The 23,040-nt window shown below is 42.8% G+C and overlaps 1 protein-coding gene across 8 annotated transcripts in view; it reads right to left on the reverse strand.

Annotated features, from left to right (window-relative positions):
* PLAGL1 (PLAG1 like zinc finger 1) overlaps positions 1-23,040 on the reverse strand; it is a 47,855-nt gene that overhangs the window by 9,167 nt on the left and 15,648 nt on the right. For 4 of the 8 annotated variants that reach the window (XM_065057262.1, XM_065057260.1, XM_065057261.1 and 1 more), the window contains 3 exons: positions 17,715-17,757; positions 2,315-2,470; positions 1,174-1,286 (listed from right to left, as the gene is read on the reverse strand). In XM_065057262.1, the coding sequence (XP_064913334.1) occupies positions 1,174-1,286; positions 2,315-2,470; positions 17,715-17,733 (288 nt within the window). In that variant the 5' untranslated portion in view covers positions 17,734-17,757. Of the gene's footprint in view, positions 1-1,173; positions 1,287-2,314; positions 2,471-4,212; positions 4,277-14,191; positions 17,666-17,714; positions 17,758-23,040 lie in introns of those variants that run through there. The other 4 variants (XM_065057264.1, XM_065057258.1, XM_065057263.1 and 1 more) reach the window with 4 other exon arrangements.

Here is a 23,040-nt window from a genome sequence, read left to right on the forward strand (position 1 = left end):
GAAGAAATTTAGTTATGGAGAAGAACAAATCCCCCCTGGTGTCAACATGCCATGAAAATTCCACAGAAGGATAGTGTTACTTTCCTGGCAGACAATTCACATGACTTCCATGAGCAAATGAAGCTTACAGCAACTACTGAAACTATTACTGTGGCTCTCAAATGAAATTACAGAAGTATCTGTATCTATGCCTTCCCTGAAAACACACAGTGTTTTCCAGTCCCAAGCTTCTCAAGAAAGCTCAAATGAAGACAGAAGGCATGTCACAGGCCAGCTGCTGCTGGTCCCTCTCTCCTGGGGGGTGAGTGGGCTCGATATGAAATGCAGGCTCTGGAAGAATCGTGACTTGTCAGGAAGTGCTGGCAGAGGCTGCAGCTTGACCACAGACTCGCAGTATGACAGAGAGGTGAGCACAGGTGTGACCCCGGGCACCAAAATGCAAAGAGGAGGGCGTGGGGGATCATGATCAACTATTACTCTCATGGAATTTCTGTGGGAAAAGATGCACATGCAGTCTAAGTTGGGTTAGCCCCAAGAGGCCACTATTTGTATTGGATAAAGTACAAAAAATACTCTCAGGGTCCATATGAGACAATGGGTATCTGTACATGCAGCAAGCGATGGTACCAGCCCTAAATAACAATGTGACTAAATAAACTGAGTTAGTGCACTGTGTGTCAAAGTTTATATATAATCGCATTGCTAAAGTATTTCCCCACCCCTGTACTGTTCCTCCCTACTAAGCTGGTGACTTAGTGCACATTTCTGCCACTATTGCTAACTCGGTGCACAAATTTTATCCTCCAAGTGGCACAGTGTTAAGCACAAATCTTTTTGGTTTATCTGGGAAGACAGTACTATGCTTGGATACCTTCAGTAGCCATGCCCTGTGAAACATTTATCAAGAAATGTTAGACCAATAGGTAAATATCCCTGGAAATTGTAAGAACTAGAAAGCAGGAAAGTAAACTTCTAGAAAACACAATATACAAGAACATTTGTTACTTCAGGTTATGCTGTGCTACCTAGTAACGTGATTTACACTCACACATATGGATCAGAAGTACAATTAATTAACTAGATCAGTCAGCAAATTGACTGGTTAAAATACATAAATACATATGAACTGTTACAGACACATATGAACTTCATGGCAAGTCACTGGGTTTTTACCTGCAGGACTAGCCTGCTCTCATCATAGCAGGTCAGTTTTGTAGACAGTTGCCCAACATAAGGACCAAACTGTGTTCTCTTCTGTATCACTTTCTTTGCAAATACTCCAAGGACTGCGAATAAAAAAAAAGACCAGTCTAATATTAACACAGACATCATGAACTATTTCTTGTATATCGACAGCTGTGAAAATGGAAACAAATGCATAGTACAGAACTAATGAGTTATTCTTCTAGACAAATAACCGAGGTAAATAATTCTAATGGGAATAGTCCAAAAAGGATGTAAATATATACAGAGGTGCCTAAAATCCATGACAGAATATTAAAGTGAGTATGCAACACAAGCGTGCTAATACTCTTCAACTGGAAAGCTGATGTCATCATAGTGATCTGGCTGTTGGCATAATTTATGAGGTTGTTCTCTCCCAATACAAGTGGAGAGAATCTAAGACACATGAGCTGTCTTGATCATTCTAGTTATTCCCCTGCCTGACACCAATGGTGTGACAAAATAGGCATCTTGTCATTCTCTTTTTGAAATGCAATCTGGGCAGGACTAATTTTACATAGGTAACCTTTGAAAATTTGCACGGTAAGGATGCAGTTCCCTTTTTCAAGTCTGGGCATTGAAATTGCTCTGCCTTTAGAAGGAAACAACAGTCTTTCTATAATACTAACTGAAGATGCTGCAAAAGGTGAATTAACATACTGTGTTCTTTCGAGTGGATGAGGGGTGTTAGTTATTATTTTGTTTCTGACCTCTTATTGAATACTCTTCCCTGTTTTGCATGCTTGGGAAAAAGAAAAAAAAATATGTAATAGTGCATGGCTGTTACTATTAGATACAAATGCAACATTCATTAAACTTGTTTTGGCTGAACAGAGCTAACTGAGTGCTCACAGCTAAATGTCACACCAGCTCTGGCTAATGTCCTGCCATCAGTTTATGCATCAAGGTTACTAGAAATCAGTCATAAAAAACAGTAGCTGAATATGAGCTCTAGCTGTGCTCAGCTGAAAACAGTCTTCATACTGTTAATACCCAAGGATTATGCCTTGGGTTATTTATGAAAACAACCCAGTGTTGGTACTTTTGTCTTCTCTTTCTTAAATATGGGGAAAAGAGCTAAAATACTTACTCTGCTGGTTTCCAGCTCGCAGCTCCAACACTCGCAAAGTGAGGTAATGAGGTAGGGTGAGACGGGCTCGGCTAGGAATAACCCTATCTTTAGCCCTGATGAGTGGTCCGTGGAGTTTGCATTCTCCTATAAGGCTTTTACCACAATCCTCACACCCTGCAAATCCAGAAAAGGGAACCTGTTACTAAAAATGACACACTGCTCTTCAATTTAGCCTCTTCTAATTTTATCACCTTGAGAACACATCTTGAATTACCAATGCTTTTCTTCACATGTTTTACATTAGGTAGTGAAAAGATTATTTGAAAGGCAAAACTGAAGGAGGAAGGTTTGAAATAAGACCTCCAGTTTGTGCATTCTCTCCTATGTTAACTGGTGGATCTTGACCTCCAAAGATTTATACACATGTTCATTGAGACGTGTCACAAACCACGCCTTTGAAGACTAGGATGGCAGCAAAGCTAGAGCTCACAGCATGCACACCTATAAATCAAGGTGCATTCATTTATATAGAAATGAGAAGAGCAACGTTAGTAGCAATAACCAAGGTAATTCACAGAGGTCCGAGAAAGACCACTGTGACTTTGTGACCTGCACAGACTGTTCTTGATAGAATACAAGACCCTCGGTGTACCACGTAAAATGAATATGATGAGTCCCACAGTCACAACACAGTTGCCAGTCACACAAAGGCAGCCTTCCCACAGACTGTGCTGCCAATGGAACTAAGCAAAAGGGGCACGTCACATCTCCCAGCCATCAGTTCCCGATAATGACATCTGTGGGCTGAACACAACAACCATCCAGAAGTCATTAATGAGAAATACCCATCTGCAAACTGACTTTCCCCCAGCCCAATGAGGTATTTTTGGTTCAGTGTAGCTCAAACTGGTTGCCAGGGAAACTCACAGGGAGCAGTGATACAACTGAGCAATGAGACTCTCCAGCAGAAGGTCATCCCAGCGCTGGTGTCACACAGGGCGATGGGAAAAATGGGACTGCTTGCACAAAACCTTTTTATAGACAGTAGAAACCAAACCAGCAAGTCAACAAAGCTTTATGACTGAATTAAAAGGAAAAGCTGCTCTGGGTCACCCATGACTACCTCATTTTGTTTTATTTCTGAAAACTCTGCTGAGCAAGTCTATTCAGTAAGTGACAATAAGGAGCAGAGGACAGGAGCCAGAACAGTCGAGAGAGCCCAAAGAAGCCATGGGACTGGGGCAGGAGATGTGAGGCTTCACCATGAACAGGGACTCGTATCCAAAGGCAGGTCAAAAGAAGTGTAAGGGCTCAGGAGACACTGCCTGTAGAGACATCAGAGAGGGTCTCTGATAAAGGACAGTAGCACCAAAAAGCAATATTCGGGGTAGCTTGAAAAGGTTTCAGTTTGTAAGCACAAACAGGCACTTAACTAAATTACATGCATCAAAACTCTAGTTCAAAATTTCTCCAAATAAGCCTAAAGTGTTCCAACTGAGTTCTTTGGGTTCTCCATCAACTCTAAATGAGGAGGTAGACTCGCATGTTGGTCAGGCTGCAGGCACTGCAATAGTCCATATTTTTCCATTCGGCGACCATTGTAATAGCTTGCTTTTGCCATGGCTCCCAGACTGCACACCTGCACTATGAATAGCTGAAATACATGATTTTTTTTGCTAATGCTACAGATGAAGAGCATGCCACTCCACAGCCATCAGTTAATATGCACAAAAAATAAATAATATAGCTGCAAGGAAGACTTTTACACGCTGTTTTATGTACCTGAAAGTACTTAACAACTAGGCTGCAAGAATAAAAATATTTTCTCAGTGATTTAACTTAATTGGCTTTTAAATAAATTGCTAACAATCTATGTCTACCTAGGGCAACAAAATTTTGAGGGCTTCTGAGCTTACCTAGAATAATAGTGACTTTGTCCCAAGTCAAACAGCTCCTGCTTGGAGAGTCGTCCTATGCAAACTGCCGAAAAACATTACCAAAACCAAAACGGAGACAAAGAACCACTGTTAGAGGAAGGATGTATCTAATCGTAAAGTACACGACCTTATCAATCCATGCCATGCCTCTGTGATTCATCACTACTGAGCTCCTGAGCAAACCTTCCAGCCGTCCCAGGGCAGTGCCCGCCATGGAGGCCCCAGGGTGGGCAGCTCGTGCGAAGGCTGGGAAGGGAAACCAGGGAAAAAGGTTCCCCCTTAAATCCGTCTCCACATTCGGCACTAGTGCCCCGTTAGCTAACCCACCTTGGCCCTCTGCATCCGTGACGTAAAGTCTGAAATGATTCATGTGGTGTGGGTGCTAGGGAGGCACTCCTCCAGAATCAGGGACGGCTTTGCATGCGAACGGGTGCCGAGTGTGCCAGCAAGCTCAGGGGTCCCAGAAACAGCTCCCCAAGTGGCATGGCTCACTGGCGTGACAAGGCTGTCCTGTCAGCCAGCACTGAACCAAATGAGCTGCAGAGCTGGAAGCGTTTTGTAAGCACCTTGCTAGCACAGCTTGGGATTCTGACCTGGCATTGCTGAGCAGCACCTTGAAATATCTGGAGCTGCCCCCGGCTTGTTCTAAGATTTTCTATGTTTCAGCACATGGCATAAAAGAATAACGAGGTGATTTAACTCTTTAACAGGCATCCCGTAATTACATTCACTACGTGGTATTTCTAACCCTACGCCAGCCTGTTAGTACACTGAATTTATTGCACACTAAAAACTGGCACACTAAAAAGTGGTGTACCAGAAGCACAGGACTGAACCACTACATATATAATAACTTTAAGGACAACTCCGGGAAATGCGGGTCTTTGTAATTTCTTGCCCTGAAACTAACAGCGCAAAATCATCAAGTTCACGTTCTTCCTCAGAGATAACTGCAGACCAAGTCATGATCCTTTGTATTTCAATGCTGAATTACAGATGCCATTGACGAAGGAAGGCATGCATTATCATAGCTGCAGCATGGCACCAGTTTGAAAAGCTCACACAGATTTCATGCCCCCTTTTAACTTGACTGCTTAAGTAAAATGTAATTTTTTTCAACAACAGCCTCAGAACACACTCTAACCTGTTCTGAAACATGGAGCATCCAGCTATGGAAACAATGAAATACACTTGGTTAAAAAAATCACTTCCTGTGAAGAAGATTTTTTCTGCTTTTTGTTAAGCACTCTAGTACCTCACTTGATGCTTTTACAGTTTTCTTGCTCCCTAAATTGTACACATACAAAATTAACAGATTTGATGTCATGTGTACAGGAATACTTGATAATATGCAAGCATGCAAGACAAAGTAAAACTGTCTCTGTTACTCTGCTTTGCTGAGATTTAGACGAGCAGGCAATAAGAAGAAATAAATGAGATTCACAGGAACTACAAGCTGTTAAAAAGCAGACAGTGCCATTTACTATCTCTTTAGAGCAGCAGTGCTATATTGTCCTCTATAGGGTATTTCTTCATTCTTTCTGTATGTCTGTGCAATGATTCTGAAAAAGTTCCAAATAATGCCTTTTTAATCTACCTGTATATAAAACTACACAAGCTAATAGATCTTGTGGTTGGTAGATTTTTGTTTTGCTCCCCACTGCAGCAGCAGGGAGGCATGCGTACAGAAGAGCCCAGCACAGATGCAGCCTCCCATCACGTTGCAGGTGTGCAGCCACCACCTCATCCCAGGGACAAGGTGCTCATGCCCTGCGAACCGCCACTGAATGGGCTAAGATGCACATCTCCTGTGCATCCCCAGCCTGGTACCCCTGTGCCTGAATGCACCTGCTCCCACTTCTGCCCAGCCACAGGGAGGCACGGTCGGTTACCCTGCTCTTTGGGTCACCGAAGTGATCCCCACTGCCTGCAGGACGCGCTCCTTCCTACCACACGGGCTGACCGAAACACTGACAGCCCCATTCCCCGGGAGGAGAATGGGCTGAGTGTGGCTCACCTGTACCATCCTCACCATGCTGGTGCTTCCCCCCAGTCCAGGTCTAGGTGGCAGCTCTCCTTGGCTGCAGACAGCAGCCTCAGCGGCCACCGTGCCTTGTCCTCCAGACGGCTCTGGGGCTGGCCACGCTGCACGAGGACCAGCTCCTGTGGCCAGCAGTAGCCAAGCTGGCGCAGCAGCTTGGGTAAGCTGCAGTCAAGCACAGTTAACAAACTCAGGTTTCCAAAACAGTAGCACCGTGCCACCCCCAGAGGCACAAGCCCAGCCTCAGGGAGAGCTCATTAGCGTGGGCAAGGAGCCACAGCCTGTGATACACAAAGTCCGTTCGGCTGCAGAGATAACGGGAGCTATACACAGCCATACTGGGAACTGCAATCACTGTTGTGATAGCTTGAACATACCACCAGCTCCTTAACCAATCAGCGGCAGAACCCCACTTTTTAAAACCAGTCAGCTAAAAGCCAGATGCCTATCAGGCAGTCCTTCCTGCTTTCTCTACTCTCAAGTGAGATTTTACAGTATTTGAACACTCAGTGGCCCATCAGCTGCCCGCATTATGATTTACATGCCCTGTGAAGGCAGAGGTAAATCATTATTTTTAAAATGTCCACTTGGAGCAAAGATGCCTCACGAGAAACAATCACTGGGCTGAGCAGTGCTTGGCATTCGCTGTGCTGTTTTGCAGCATTAGAATTAGCTCCTGTGTACAGAGAGAACAAAGATCAGTGTACACAGCAGTCCAAATCCTAGCCTAATTACAATCATAAGATTTGCATAGCAAACAACAGTAATTTATCCCAGGGTAAAACTGTACTGCTCCGTTAGCCTTGTCAGCTCTCACATAGAGGAACGCTGCATAAATACCTTGTGGACGTTTTCTGTCTAAGATAACGCTGTGTGTGCAGTATACCCATCTTGGTTCTTCTTACACAAAGGTACACAAGGTTTTCCTGCCCTGTGTTTTGCTCTACAGCACTCCTTGCTGGAAAAGCTTGAAAACCTTGTTCCACGACATAATTTATTTGGCAAAAATTCAATGTACTCAATTAGCAAACAGTTAATCCCAAGTTATTTTCCCATTATTGTGGGTCACTGCCACACATTTCCTCTGTAAAAGACGTTTACGAAAGAAGCCTTACATGTCTTAAGCTTGATGTGCAAAGTGCATTTACACAGGAGCTGAAGCTCTTAACTGATTAATAATTCATCCTATTTAAGTTATAGTAAAATAGAACTCACTATAATTACCAGAATTCGTATTAGTTTTATTCAAATCCCGTTCACTTCTGATATTTTGTCATGCTAAATTTTTTACTGACTGATTTTCACTTTTTAATTGTAATAACTGATCCCTAGTCCATTGCAAAAATAAGTGAACATTTCTTCAGTGTCTCCTTTTCATGTCTCTTTTGTCTCATACAACAAAACCTTGTATTAGCAGAGAGTTACAACTGCTCAGCTCCGCATGGAAAAAAAAAATAAAGAAGAAGAAGAAAAAATAAACAAATCAGGAAACTACACTCTGGGCCAACTTCACACTCTGAGCAAAGACAGAAAACTTGCACATTTGTGTTCTACAAAGCACATTATTTGGGAAGTAGATATTTTATTTTCCATAACCCCATACCCAAAATAGCACCCTCCAAAAAAAAAAAAAAAAGAAGGAGGGGAGGAGATTCACTCCTAAGTGTCTAAGTGCTTGAGAGGGAAACTTTCAATAGATTTGAAGCAGTGAGTTCCCACATCTTTGACACATGGAGACCCTGAAGCCTCACAGTCTCTGCATGGTGGCACCAGCACAGGCATGGTGGGACACGCTGCTGGGGCCATACCAGCTCCCTTCTGAGGCCTTGTGCTGCAGAGTGCCCTTCCTGGGCCGGCAGGCAAATGGACCAGAGCCCCTGAGATGCTAGTGGAGGGGGAGGAGGAGTCCTGGTCCTGCACAGGGGTAAGCGGTACCCTGTGAGTGAACACCAACACCTTTTTGGAGGCTTCCTCTCTCCACCCACAGAAGGTGGCCTGCAAACATCCCAGCAATCATTCTTAACATTGAACACATTATACACCTCACTCTACTAAAATGTAAAACTTAAAAACTGAGTTACTGTATTTGGAGACAGAAACGGAGAAATAACAGAGCAAGCATACCTTGCTGTCACCCCATTCATTCAGTCAGACCAGCAGCTCGAGTTAATTCCCTAAACCTGGGACCCAGTGCTGCAGGTGAGCATCCTGACCCAGAAGCTGATCTGCAGCGACACCTTCCCTCACCTCACCTCCATCCTCCCGGTGCCCCTGCCTTCGCCCCCAAGAGGAAAGATTTGGAAGGAGGAAGGGGTACATCCTGGGGTCTCCAGTAGTGAGAGATCATCTGTCAAGGCACTCACTCCTGCCTTGCAGAGGTACGATCCTGCCCAGGACAGCTGTTCTCATGGAACGATGCCACCAGAAGGGAGGCTCAGCACTTATCACAGTGTAAAGAAATCTTCTAATGCACAGCACTCATGCATCTTCCTGGCAGACATGAGTTTAAGTATGTAAACTTTTCAAAACTTGGAAACTATTTGTTATACGAACATATAGATGATAACAATGACTGTGTTACTAGTTCCTAACAGTGAGTAATCATGATGACAGTCAAGCACATCTGGGAACAGTAAGTTTTTTGCCTGGTGATCATGAAGTGCTATGACAGGCTTAGGCAGAAGGAATTTAACCAGCCGCCCATAAGAAGTCATCCTCCCACCAACTCCAACGAGGCTTTCTACCACGCTCCTTCATCTAGCAAATCTCAGGATCAAAACAGCTAGAGAAGCCTCAAGGAGCACAGTGTGACTGCATACAGCAGCTTCAGCAGGTTCCCTTGAAGCCTGTGCAGCAGAAGGATACCGGGGCTCTGCTGTATCTTACAAACTTCACAGCCTGGAAGAAAAAGAAGTTACCTTCACTGTTTGAACACGTGAAAGGGCAGTGACTTATAGGGCTTTACTGCAAACTTAAACAAAAAAAAACCAAACAAACCAACAGACCAAACAGCAGGGAAACTACGTAGGTGTGTTTATCAAGTTCAACTTCACTCTGCAGTCTGAGCAACCTCTTTATCAAAGTTCTTGGTAGGTTCATCCATCTAAAAGTGACTTGAGATCAAAGAACTGATTGATTTGAAGCTAATTTAAAAAGAATAATCTTTTTCTGGTTATTCTCGGGACTAAAATGTACATGTCACATTTGTGGTACACCACATGGGGTTTGGTTGCTATCAGAACCCATATACATACAGAGCACAGTTCAAGTGAAGTCACTTCCCATGGTTTACATGTAATAGCTTCCAATCAGCGTGAACAAAGAGACTTCTCTCATTGCTGAAAGCTGAATACATTTCAAACAATCAAATTGAAAAATGCAGTTGGATTTTTCAGAGTTTTTTTTTCCCCCTTTCTCTCCCTCCACTGGCCTGGTATGAAGTCATATAAAATTAGATCCAGAAACAGGGAAGGAGGTTAACAGCAAATTCACAGAAACAACTGCTATTTTTTATGAGAAAAAGGCTCAATCAGCAAGCCTGGTCCTACAGAATGCCCAGCAAAAGCTTTCTGAGAGCTGAGCCCTCATGTTGTCCCCTGCCCACCTCCCCCAACAGCAGCTGGTCACAGTGCAAGGCTGCAGCTCCGGCTGTGACACCTTCTTGCTTTAGGTCTTCACTCGTACTGCCCAAACTGCACTGCTCCAATACTGCAGACAGCAAACCTAAAATCCCCCTGTCCACAGAAATACAGACAGGCATCAAGAGAGTCATAATCAAACTGCTCCTAAGCACCCTGTGGCTCCTGGGCCACATTTTGGATCCCCCTAATCTACACCTCCCACAGCACAAGTAGCTGTAATCGGGCTCAAGCACTTTTCTTTTGGGGAGATTTTTGGCAGGCCAGTTGATTTATTTTAGTCTCAATCCTTTTATTGGATAATGTTAATGCTGAATCTTCTGTCTTTGTTCTAGCAAAAAAAAAAACCACCCCAAGCACTTATGTCTTCCTAAATGTACGTATGTATAAATACACATACACGCACACGGACACCCTAATCAAGGACATTAATACAGTTGACAGCTTTATTCATGGCAAGTCAACACCACAGTTTCAATTCTGATAAACGAAGTGCAGCAATTCTAATGACTAACGCTTAGTATTAATTAGCTGAAATATTTCCAACCCTTGCAACATTCCCTTAAAAGGGAACTTTAGATTGGGTCTCTCTCTCCTTCACTGGACTTGGTTGTCACTGGTCACCAAGTCCAGATGTCATGTGGATGAGACCAGTGGAGGGCTTGGTGCCAAAAGCGATCCCTCCTTGGCAAACAAGCCCAAATCAATTACTGTTCTTCCACTTGTGACACAACTTTCAACATGGACTTGCAGGAACTTTCCCAGCAAAGATGCTGGCAGTTGGGATATACTTCTAGCATCTTACTGGTGGAAAGAACCAGGCAGGTAGACATGCTTTTGAGAAGGAAACAGGAGTTTACTATGGGACACATCAAGGAAGCCTGGTGTGACAGAGCAAAGAGACGCTGTACTCGTCCTGTGGCTCGAGAACTTGAGGTCTTCAGAGGTAGTTATAACCAAATGAGGCAAGCTACAGCTACCAGAAATAAGAGCACTGTGGAAAAACCATGGGACCCACTTCTGCAGGTATAAGTCCGTACACTCAGGTCTACTGATGTGCGAGTAGCCACATCATGAAAGGAGGAAGTCCGTGTGGAGAAGGGAACACATGGACACTTAGGACTGGTAGGGGCTGAGAACTTGGGAGGTCAGTCTTGAAAGAACACTCCCAATCCATATTGCATTCAGTGGAAACTATGTCTGAATAAAACTGGAAAATCAGTTAACTTCCTCAGTGAACTGTCTAAACTTCCTAGTGGTGTTCCAATTCCTCCCAGATAACAAGAAAAAGTTAGGTATTTTTGTTATTGTTCTGTGGGTTGTTTTTGTTTTGACTAATGAATCCTAAAGCATATGTTTAAAATACAGAAATGTAGGAGTCTTCTTTCAAAAGCATCATCTTTTGTAAATGAAGGGTCATTAACAGCTTAGGAGAACAGCTTTAGCTCTTACTGTGCAGCACCTTCATAACAGAGGACACAGCCAACGACTTCTGTTATTGCTTGCCTAATTTCCAACATGAAAAGGATGCTTGATTCCCAGCTTCTGTGGGAACAAAATGGGTAGGAGAATCTCATCCTTAGCCTTTACAAGCCTGTTAAATTGTCTTCCTCTTTTAAGGCATGAAATTATATCTTTAAAGAGAAAACCAGACATTGGGAAGCTCTGCTGCTGAACAGACACAAAAATGTATTTTTGTGAAAAAAATACTCACGCATGCAAGTGCCATATATGTATTTCCATTTACTTGTTCTCTCTTTCCTGAGAAGGCTTTCAATGGGAACCACTAAAGAAATTATGTCCACCTGAGCTTCTTTAACAAACTGATAAGTAAGGATAATAAAATTGGCAGCAATAGATTAGGCAGCATTTCCCTTACAATAACTATTCTCCTCAGGCATAAAGACAGCCTTAAATCTACTTCTCTAAATTAGATAATTACAAAGTATGTTATTATAGAGTATTATTGGACAATTACAACTGAGAGTTGCAACAACTTGTGGGTTTAGAAAAACATGCAGATTTTTTCTGTGGATGAAGTACTCTCTACTTCAATTGTAATGTAGCTCCATAAAGCCCTGTTTATTCTCCTGTTGACAGTCATCTCAGTTTGAGACTAAATAAAATCCAAACACTTTTTCTACATTTGTTTTGGATTAATTTGTACTTTCTTTAAACTATTTCCAAAAGTGACAAACATAAAAATAACAGTAGTCTCTATTACTAGAATTTAAGCAGCAACCTTGCAAAGCAAAACCGCAAAAAATTTGTTCCAGTTTTCATACTTTACTAGCTTGAAGAATAAGATGAACACATGGTAGAGGTATCACCTTGGGGGAATGCACCATTCCTCAGATATGTATTTGTATAACCCTGGTCATTTAATATGCATATTTACTTAGAGATGTGTATGATCACATATTCCACTTTGTATTTGGTATATCTTACTCTATTGGTTGGAAATCAATTATTTTCTACTCCTTCCCCTTCAATATTGCCAACAATACTCATATTTTCTAAAGATCCCTGATGTTAGAAGAAACAAAGGGACAACTGTCTTGCCAAAACATCCCCATGTACTTCCCTACACCCCTCTGCCTAAACACAGCCCAGTGAGTTCAACGTCAGACACTCTGCCTTGGCTTATTGCCCCAGTAAGAGGGAACAAATGCCACCCTCCATATCACTCAGGAGGCATCTGCTTTCTTCTCCATTATACTAAAAAAGCTCTGATCAATTGAGCTTTTCACGACCATAATTCTTTTCTATTTACACCAGTACAACTATCCAGAAACCTTCACCGGTCAACATTTTCATTACATATCTAGACTATAGCATTAAAATGACCATCAAATATACCTCCTTCCAGCTTAAATGTTAACTTTAAATTAGCTTTAAATTTTAGTGGCTTCCAATGTCTAGCATGTATAAATACACTTATGTGAAGTCATAAAACATTCTTGATACACTTGGATAACCATTATGACAATACACCTCACAAACATCAATACCAGTCAGCTTGAGCTGAATGCCTTTACCTCTTTGTCAAAATTATAAATGCATTTGCTTCTTTTTTTGCTTTTCCCTCTGAAAATATTGGAAATTTAAAAGACAGACACTCAAAGAAACAACACTGACACTCTGCAGTTAGGCAATGTATTTTTATTTTCAGGATTGCAAAGTATTAAGAAGGCACATGTGTAGTCCCAATGCTTCCAAGAAAAACAGATAAGTTATCTGCTGCAGAGAAGAGCAAAATGAGACAAAACTAGTAAGATTACTAGCTCAAAGTCACTCAAAGCAGAAATGCCAGACTGAGGAACACAAACTACTCTGATAAAATGTGAAACTTCCCAAGTACTTCCCCTCAAATTAGTAGATTACTCATAAGTTTTCAAACAGCTGCACACACACACAGGCACTTTGAAGCATGCTCGCTACAAAACACCAGCAATTCCCACTTGCAAAATGGAGATTATTCCATTTTGAGCTTGCCTGTACACTTAAACTGACAAAGGAAGAAATTACATTGCTTAACTTTTTTCTTTCCTGCAGTGATAAAGTTGGCCACACCTGAAAGCTGTAGCTATATGAGTTCAGAAACCTTTCTCTTCAGTCACCACAGAAACTAATATAGAAACTCTGGTGATTTGTTATCCTGTTTTCAGCAGAAGATTTACATATGAATTACACACCAAATTCCTTTGGTCTGATAAACTGTTCTGGACTTGCAAGAAGAAAACACTGCTTCTTCATTATCATCCTCCTCTTGCTATTCTTTGCTGTCTTTACAAAAAACCTGTACATTTAAAACCAGCAAGCATAGTGGTAAGCCCATCTCTTGCCTTGAGTCTACACATAGGAACAGAGGTTTGGAAATATATCCTTACATTTCAATGGCTTTTAGATTCCCAGATTCTCTGCCAGACAGGCCCGCTTGTTAGCCACTGTCTTGTGTATAAGTATTAACACAGTGATTTGTACCAGACAAGAAATCATCTGATGCAATTCAGCTGATTCTCAAAGACATAAAGAACTTCATAAAAGACTGATGTTCAAGACCTGACTGCAAGACCCAAATACCAAATTATTTCCTATTCCTTTTCATATTTGTTAGATAAATAACAAATGGACATTCACAAGAGGCGAGAAACAGCACGAGAGTCACTTAGGTGTTTCCCATTACAGAATACAATTCAAACATTGTTTTTGCACTCAAGAACACAAATGCAAACATTTCATAATTGCACTACATATGGGAAATCAAAACAATTCTTACCTTATTTAAAATGGCATTTTTAGTAAAAAATCAGGCTATGCTAGTACAAGGTGGCAGGAACTGTGCCATCCTCCTTCGGCAGACTTTTCCAAATGCTCGTGTTCAACTAAGTCTAACTCGTCTGCTCTGTTTTGTTTCCCCAAGAGGACCCATTCAGCACCATGTGCCCCTTTTCAGCTGTCAATAAACAGAAGCGGTGAATTCCCCGGCACTTCACAAAGCTAGTTAGGCATAGCCATTCATTTCTCCAGGAAAAACAGGGCATTGATTTCAGCAAATTCCCAGGGAGCAGCTACAACAAAGAGATCAAAGACCCACCTCCTTTCCTGCCTGGCTTTGGCCAGTCCGGCCGAGAGGAGCAGCGACAGGTTTCCCGAAGCGCGGGCTCGAGCCCCACCGACCACCGCATGCTCCATTCACCCCCATCGACTTCCTACGTTCCCGGGACAGCCCCCGGCGCTAACTGTGACAAACCCCTACATTCAGGGAGCATAATGTACTGCACACTAGTTCATCCAAGGATAAAAAGAAAAACAAGCTCCAAGGGAAGTCTGTTGCTTCCCCAACCGGCCGAGCCTCAGTGGCAGCCAGACATTTTATAAACTTCTTTCTCTTTTTTTTCCTTAGCTTCTCCATCTAAAACAGAGATACACTTGCTACTTCAACTTCATCATGCTGAAACTTCACTGGGATGTTGGCTTTTTTGCTTTATTTCCACACACTTCAAGACTTAGCTGCTGGAGTTTGAGGTCGGGCTGCAGCAGCCCTTGTATTGTGCAGCCATGACATTTTCTTTGTGCAATTTGCCCCAGAGTGCAGTGTTTTTTTTTCCTAGGAATCCAAGTGGTTTTGTTGTAGTTTGGTTAGATTTTTTTTCCTTTTTAATTATACATCTAGTCTTCATTAACATGACCTGGAACAAGATAAATAATCCTAGAATGTGACCTTGTACTGAACCAAGGTTTACTGACAGACGATGCTGTGGTCAGGCTTAGGGAATGGGTGTTTAGGCTACGTGTCTACTGCTAAATAGTAAGAACCAGAGACTTCCCTGGTGCTGAGACCACCTGGCATCAGCTCCACATGTCTAAACACTCCTCACTTCCTTCCCTTTCCCCCCACAAACAGTCTGATTACATCCAAATTCCTAACCTGGAACAGAGCCTGGTAGACGTTATCCCCAAAACATACCTTGGTGTTGCTTGTTAGCATAGGCCAGTACTAAGCTCATGGGCTTGCTCTGTACTATTTATTTACATAAAAACAGACATAAAGATCTAGAGCCACTTCACATCTGTACAGTTTGCCACTTTGGCATTCACCTGAGCACTGACATTTTTCCAAGGCGCTACCTGGCTGTCACAAACTCCATGCGCACGTGTACTCCCACCAGCTGGAACCGGGAAAGTCCCCTGAGCGCTGGTACTGCCTCAACACTACTCACATGTCTCCAAGTGAGAAGACAAATGTCTATCCCCTCTAGCATAGTCAAGTAACACAGGAACTACCACAGCACAAACAGCAGAATGTGGAGAAGACCAGGGACAGATAGTAGGGATGACTGACCACTGCACAGAAGATAGCTGAGGACACAAGTGAATACAGAACTGCAGAATTATCTAAGTTGCAAGAGACCTGGGGAGATCAAATAGCCCAGCCTCCTGTTGAAAGCAAGGCCTTAGATTAGCATTACGAAGGACCCTGTCTAGCCATATGTCAAATATTTCCAGTGTGGGAAATTCTAGCACCTCCTGGACAGTCTATTCCAAAGTTTGACTGATCCCACGGTGATATGTCCCGGATATCCAGGGGCATCTGCCCTGAAGCAACTTGTGGTCATCGCCTCTTGTCCTGTCACAGTGCACATTTGGGAAACAGTGCTTTCACCTCCTTCTCCATAACCACCCTTTTTGTACTGGTAGAGCACGGCTAGACCCACCCAAGACTTCTCTTCTTCATGGTGAACACACTCAACTCCTTCAGCCTCTCAGGCAACAACTTCTCTAACCCATTGACATTGATCATTAGGGAAAGTGTGAGAAGAGGTGCTGATGCTGAGCTGAAGAGATAAAAATGAAACCGGCACAGCACAAACTAGCTAAAACAGTGAAACTAGCTTAAACATCTGAGCTGAGGAGTCTGAAGTGATTTTGACTGTACAATTACTCTGCCCTTTCTCCTTTAATGTTTCACTCATAACAGAAGTTTTGCCTGTTTTATACAATACAGCCAGGTATATTACATTCATCATTAATCTTTTAGAGTTCTTCCTGTATCTAAATGGCACTTAAGCATGCCCTAAAATTGCCAGTTTGCAGATAAAGCTCAAAAAATGCACCTTCACAAATAACTTGAAGTACAGATATCACCTCCACAGATAGCTGCTATCTGCCAGTCAGCCACTGATGTTTTTATATTTATTAACTGATTACATTTATTGACCAAAAAAAATTTGTTTCCTTTGTTCCTCTGAGGAAGTATTGGAGACTGATAAAACAGGTTTCTGAAATTCCCCTCTCTTACACTGTACAGTGTGCAGTTGGGCAGCCCTCAGAAGCAATAATAAAAAATGGCAGCTGAGGTGCTGAAAGGACTCCAAAAGAAAGCATGTAGATCAGATCAGTAAGTATAGAAAATGTACTTAATGCTACAGATAGCTTAGGCCGGAGTGAGAGAGTGCAAGTACCGGGGAGACCTGAGCGGTATTTTTTTGTGGTAGTTACAACAGCAAAGTATAAGGATATGCTGCTCGTATATTCTTTGCTGTTGAAAAAGAAAGAGGAATAACCATAGAACGGTTTTGGTTGGAAAAGGCCTTCAAAGGTCATCTAGTCCAACGCCCTGCAATGAGCAGGGACATCTTCAACTAGATCAGGTTGCTCCGAGCCCTGTCCAGCCTGGACCTGAGTGTTTCCAGGGATGGGACATCTACCACCTCTGGGCAACCTGTGCCAGTGTTTTACCATCTTCATTGTAAAAAAATTTCTCTCTCATGTCTAGCCTGAATCTCCCCTCTTTTAGTTTAAAGCCATTATCCCTTGTCCTATCGCAATGGGCCCTGCAAAGATTTCTGTCCCCAATAACAGTGATGAGGAATGAGATTTGGATGTGACTTGGATAATGCTGCCTCGGAAACACAGGAGTTGAAAATTCACAAAGTGATTAAGAAAACCCAAACACATCACTCAGTAGTAATCTGAGATGGTATTTGTGCCAAAGATAGATAAAACACTTTAGACAGAATTGTAATTTTTTAAGTCTCAATGAACCAGTCTGTTCTTATACATGGACCAGATTTTTACAATTTTACTCATATTAAGTCATGCCCTATTCCAAGAATAATCCCGTTGATTATAATGGTAATATTGTTCCACAGATGTCTCAGAAGAAATGCAAATGTAAAAGCAGACTTTATACTTAAGATAAAAGACATCAATCATGACCACATCTGGGAATCTGATAAAAACATATGGTACACACACACAAAAAAAAAATCAGTGTGGGATGATGGAAAAGTACTTACATAGCAGGTCTGTGGACATGTTTACAGATCAGGAAGAGGAAACCTACATAAAATAAATGAAAAAAGAAAGATCAGTTTGCTGAACTAGCACTATTCATGCTAAATCTCATGCTAGTTATCATATACATATTTTTTCATTCTTTAGGAAATGAGGAGGCTGTATCTAGAGAAGTCTAACAAGGAAGAATGTTAATTTGTGAAGGAAAAGAGTAAATCCATCTATTTTGTATTCTTTAATAAATGATTCTTCTTCATTTCACAATGTGAATTGACAATATTAATGTAACACATTTTAATAAAGAGCAGTTCACTGTATCCCACATCTTCTTTAACATTTGTTATTAAACTAGAATTTTCAGGCACTGTGTATTTTACCCCATTGCATGCCATTTTGTGTTTAAGCCTGGTATTCATCTTAAGAGTCCTCATCCTGGCAGAGTCAAGCAGAACATTAACTAGATATTGGACAAGACATTTTAATTGCTCTAGACTTCTGGACACTTCTAACTTGCTGCTGAACTCTGTTCATCTTGTTTCCTTCTTCTGCTGGTTTTTGACTAAACTTTTACTATAGGCACATAGGAGCAGAGTCCGAGTTTTCTGCAGCTATCTGAGCAGTCTCCAACACAGTGGGATCCCAGTAGGTGGATAAGACTACTTGGAGCAACAGAAATAATAATAAGGTAAGTAATAATAAGGGGGCATACAAATAATGGTATCAATCACATCAGCAAATGCCATTTTGTTGTGTCCTGTACAAGTCCTGAACATTTCAGGCAGTGTCTGAAGGTGTATGTACGTGATTTATGGTGAAAACTTGACCCTGACGAAGACAACAGCGTTTTGCTGCTAACTGAAATGGTCAAAGATAACATATTCATTTTTTAAAATACAACAATTTTTAGTAAGATACTTTCAAACTAATTGGAGCTGGTTGGGAGAAACAAGGGAAGAGGAGTATGGAAGATGGCAGTAACTACGACAGGAAAAATGGATGGCAAAAAATAATGAGAACTGAGGAGGAAACAGACTCAAGGGGAGTAAAGGAGTGGCAGGATAAGGTGCATATAGAGCATGATGAGACAGAAGGGAGTCAGTGGTCTGCTGATGAGAATTTGCCAAGAAAGAAGATGTGACTCTGCCAAGATGAGGGAGCTGAGATTCAGCTACCTGCTGAAATCTCGGAGCACGCTGTAGTGCCATTTTCAATTTTGAGAAGATTAAGATTAACACTTCTAGTGAGCCACTGTAAGCACCTAAATTGCCGTCTTAGTTTGAGGACATGCTGTTTGTCCCTGCATGACAAAGCAGCCATGCTGCGCATTCCCCCCAGAATTTACTCAACAACGATGTACATACAGATCATCATTACCTGGCAACATAACAAGTATGCTGATTACACCTGCAAGTTCAGTATTGATAAACTTACATATCCTCATTTATAAGTGCTCAGAGACCTAATCCCAAGATCGTGACACACAAAGTTAGTAAATCAGACTTGCTATCTTACCATGCATCCCATCACAACATAACCAAACCCCCATGGATTTAAATCGTCAATCCTAGCATAAAACGTAATACTTAAAGAAAACATCATTTATTTTCTGCACTTTGAAATTTGGAAGAGTTCTGATGTTGAAAAATAAAGAGCTGCCTGTTTTTTAACTTCCCACATGCTTAAGTGTGTCTTTAAAGCCTATGCTGCCTTCACCAAGCAGAAGACAAGTACAAGATTTGCATTTTAGAGAGTGATTTGCAGTGGGCGGTGGTGAGAAGTAGTTGACAGGTATACTGTAGTCCTTACTCCAGAAAATTCAGATTTTCAACACAAAACTAAAAAGCTTTCTCCCAGCTTTGGGCTGTACACATTCCCCAATATCACTGGGATAAAACTGACAGTGAGCAGCTCAGAGATATTCAGCACGGAAGACACTACAAGGACAGGTGTTTCAACTGGCCATATATAAGCATCCTATGCCTTCTGAGGTGCCCTAGGACATCTGAAGCACCCACATGAGGCTGACAGCTGTAATACTGATTATACAGGAAAATGAGTCCCTCGTGGACTGGTAGCTAGAAGCCAGGCCGGACTACCCAGGGCATCTCAAACAGCACTAGACATTTAGTTTTGGCAAATTCATCAAGTCCTACGGTATTGCCGTTTGCCTGGTTTTAGAAGAAGCCAGGCAGGCTGCTGGTACATCACTTCCGTCCGAGACCAAGGGATCTGCATATGAGGCACAAATCAGAAGTGCCAGCACATCAACCTCCCTTCTGCAACCTCTGTCCTGTGCCAAAACATAATGAGCTGTATGTCTACTGGAGGCAGCTAAACTGGCTTTTGTCTGTGACTGGAACTGTGTGTAGATAGGAGAGAGAAGTGGTAAATGGGCCCACATGCTAAAAGGACATGAACAAGTCTTCTTTCCAGGTTAGATCACCCACACTGACAGCAGGCTTTCTAAGCAGCAAGTCCCCTACCCTGATTTTCATCGGCCAGAAAACAGTTTATTTCTGAGAAAAAACACTACTCTGCAGTTTGAATCCACTCTAGCTGAGAGAGAGGCACTTGTCTGTGGTGTTAATTTCTAGAAATTTAGGCCTCGCAGAGCGAACAGTGGACTTTAGTGGCACCCATATGTGACTGTAGGTATACTGACCTTTGCTACCGTCAGACACAGCTGGCTACATGTTGTCACTGTCAAAGCAGTGCCATCAACTAATAAACATTTCACCCCACCACTGAATTACCAGGCAAAATGATTTAATTTTGTGGGCACTCAATCTGCAGGACAATTATTTGGTAAACAACCACAACACAACAAGCTCTCCATTTCCATACGGTTTGAGTCAGTGGTTCACCTTCATCTCCTATGGTCTATAACAGACTCCTGTCAGGAGAAAGTCCAGCCCCAGCCCACATATCCCCGGCCCCCACATGCCTGCCACCCAGCCATGTTTCAGTGACTTGGTGGTCCACGAGCACCCCAATTAGGGGTTGGTTAAATTGTTCTGTGGTGCCACTTGGGGGGTAGTGGAGGGAGCATGGAGAAGGAGTGCACACACCCCCTGGGACAGAAGGCCATACCTCTTGACACAGAGACAGTCACGGGTCAGAACAACATGAGAGGGGCTCAGACAAAGAGCAGCACAAACACCTGTGAAATAGCTCCACTGCAATCAAAAGGCTAATCTGCTGCTGGGACGGGGGCAGCTACCAGAAGCCTAGGGAGGTTCTCCATTCACTGGTTCTGGTTTTTCAGAAACAGCTTCAAAACGCACAGTAGCAAAGTGCTATTCACAGGTTGGCTCTTCTTTCCCATCCCTTTTGCCCATGCTGACAGGGCAGCCTTCTCCTGTGGTGTGGAGCCAGGAACGAATTGGTCTGTGGCACTGCCATCTACCTGCTGTCCCACACATAATTAAACGCACTTATAGGCAGGTCACCTTGCACAGAGCTTGGCTCCTAACAGTCCTCCTGGGATGTGGTCACAGCTACAAGACTCTACTGCAGAAGACTTGCCACAGAGAATAAGGGCACTATGAAGAGGATAACCATAAATCACTAAATTTTATTTCTCCACAGGCCCTCAAAGCCTGAGAAACGCTCTCTTTTTTTCTCTTGTACTGTCCTCTGATGAAGAAGCATCAGCAGTAGCAACCTTGTAGTGCCCAAGTCCAGCCCTTGGGGACGACACAGAGACTACAGACTAAGAGGGAACGGCTCCATAAGGGCATCCCAGTCACTGCAACACAAGCCATTTGCAGAACAACAGAGCAGTGGGTGCACCAACACAAAGAACTGCTCCTCTTCTAGCAGTCAGTCAGGATGTTACCTTTGGCAGGGTGAGGATAAGCACAGCAAGACTTATTAGTAGAGGCAAGGGTGTGTAAGCAGAAGTAGGACCTCTTCCCTAAGCTGCGCCAGTTCTTCCCTGCAGTTACCCTCAGCATGGACCCAAACCACCTCTCCTAGCTGCAGAAAACCACCACCATAAATCCCATACTGCTGCTTCAAGGTCAGCCCTCTGGTACATGATGGCATCTCTTGCGCACTGTATTGTCCTCCGACCAAGGGGGCCCCAATACATGCAGAGTCATGGCAGTCACTTATGCTGTGCCAACCAGGCACAGTGCCTGGTGGTTTCTGGCCACATCAGTCACTTGTCAATCTAAACTTAGGTGGTTGGCCAGTGGCCATGCTGGCCTCAGTTTAACAGTCTCATTGGCCAATCTTCTGTGTTCATACTCCTTGTAAACCACATTGACCTTAATATGAAGTGTTGCAGGTGTATTGGCCAAGCTTGCTGTGCTGCCCACACAGCCAAAAAAAGTTGTTTCTGGTTGCTCCTAAATACTGTTCTTTCTCATCAACTGATGAGCAGAAGTGGAGCAGAAGCAGAGTGGAGGATGTTTCCCATACATGAATATTGCAGCCCTGAAAATGAATTTGAGGTAAAGCCTTCTGAGGTTCTTACAGGCTTTCAGGTATTAGGAAATTAGATTATGCATTTAGGCTGAATAGGACTTGACAAGTTAAGTATAATAGACGGTTAACAGTCTACAGAAAGCAAAGCAGTGATTACAGGCACACTGGCTGACAAAAAGTGCAATACCTTGTGGTGGTGAAAAGGAGTTATACGCTGGTTAGAGAAAATGACGATGGGTTCTGCACTGGCTATCGATGAGACGGATATGTTCCAGACTATATGTGTGTAGAAGCCAGGCTTTTGGGCTTTTTTTTTTTCCTTAGTTGTTCCACCATTGCCACAAATTTATAGGCTATGCATTCTGTGTTTCAGAAGTGACTGTAGTGGGCACAGCATGGGCATGTGTGACTTGGGATGGGTACACATTGTGGTGATGGGATTGCCCTGGCATGTCCAGGGTCCCCAGTGGGAAAGGCGATGCCTTTTAACCCTCTGCTCTGATGCAGAAGACATGTGAGTAATGAAATCAGCCAGCCTTTTTCCAGGTATGGTCCATGAGGCCCTACACGAGGACTGGGGGTTACTGCCACACCAGAGGAAAAGTGACTCCCACAAGGAAAGGCACAGCAAGGGAAAACAGCCCACACAAGACCTCTGGGGCTTTTCATGATACATATAAGACATACATGAAGGCTGCCAACAATGGTCTTGCTTACCAGTGTTTCACATTGAGAGGCAGCAAGAGGGGCAGCAAAGACTTCACTTTCTACTCCTCCTGTGCCTGGAAAATACTATGATGACATCTGGCTAAGGTTTCTGGATGCAGTTCTCACTCAAAGTCCTTATCTGATGCAGGTCAATGCAAATTTCTAGGAGGATAACACAGTTTTACCAAC

Source organism: Columba livia, chromosome 3, assembly GCF_036013475.1.
Source record: "Columba livia isolate bColLiv1 breed racing homer chromosome 3, bColLiv1.pat.W.v2, whole genome shotgun sequence".
NCBI classification, from domain to species: Eukaryota; Metazoa; Chordata; class Aves; order Columbiformes; family Columbidae; genus Columba; species Columba livia.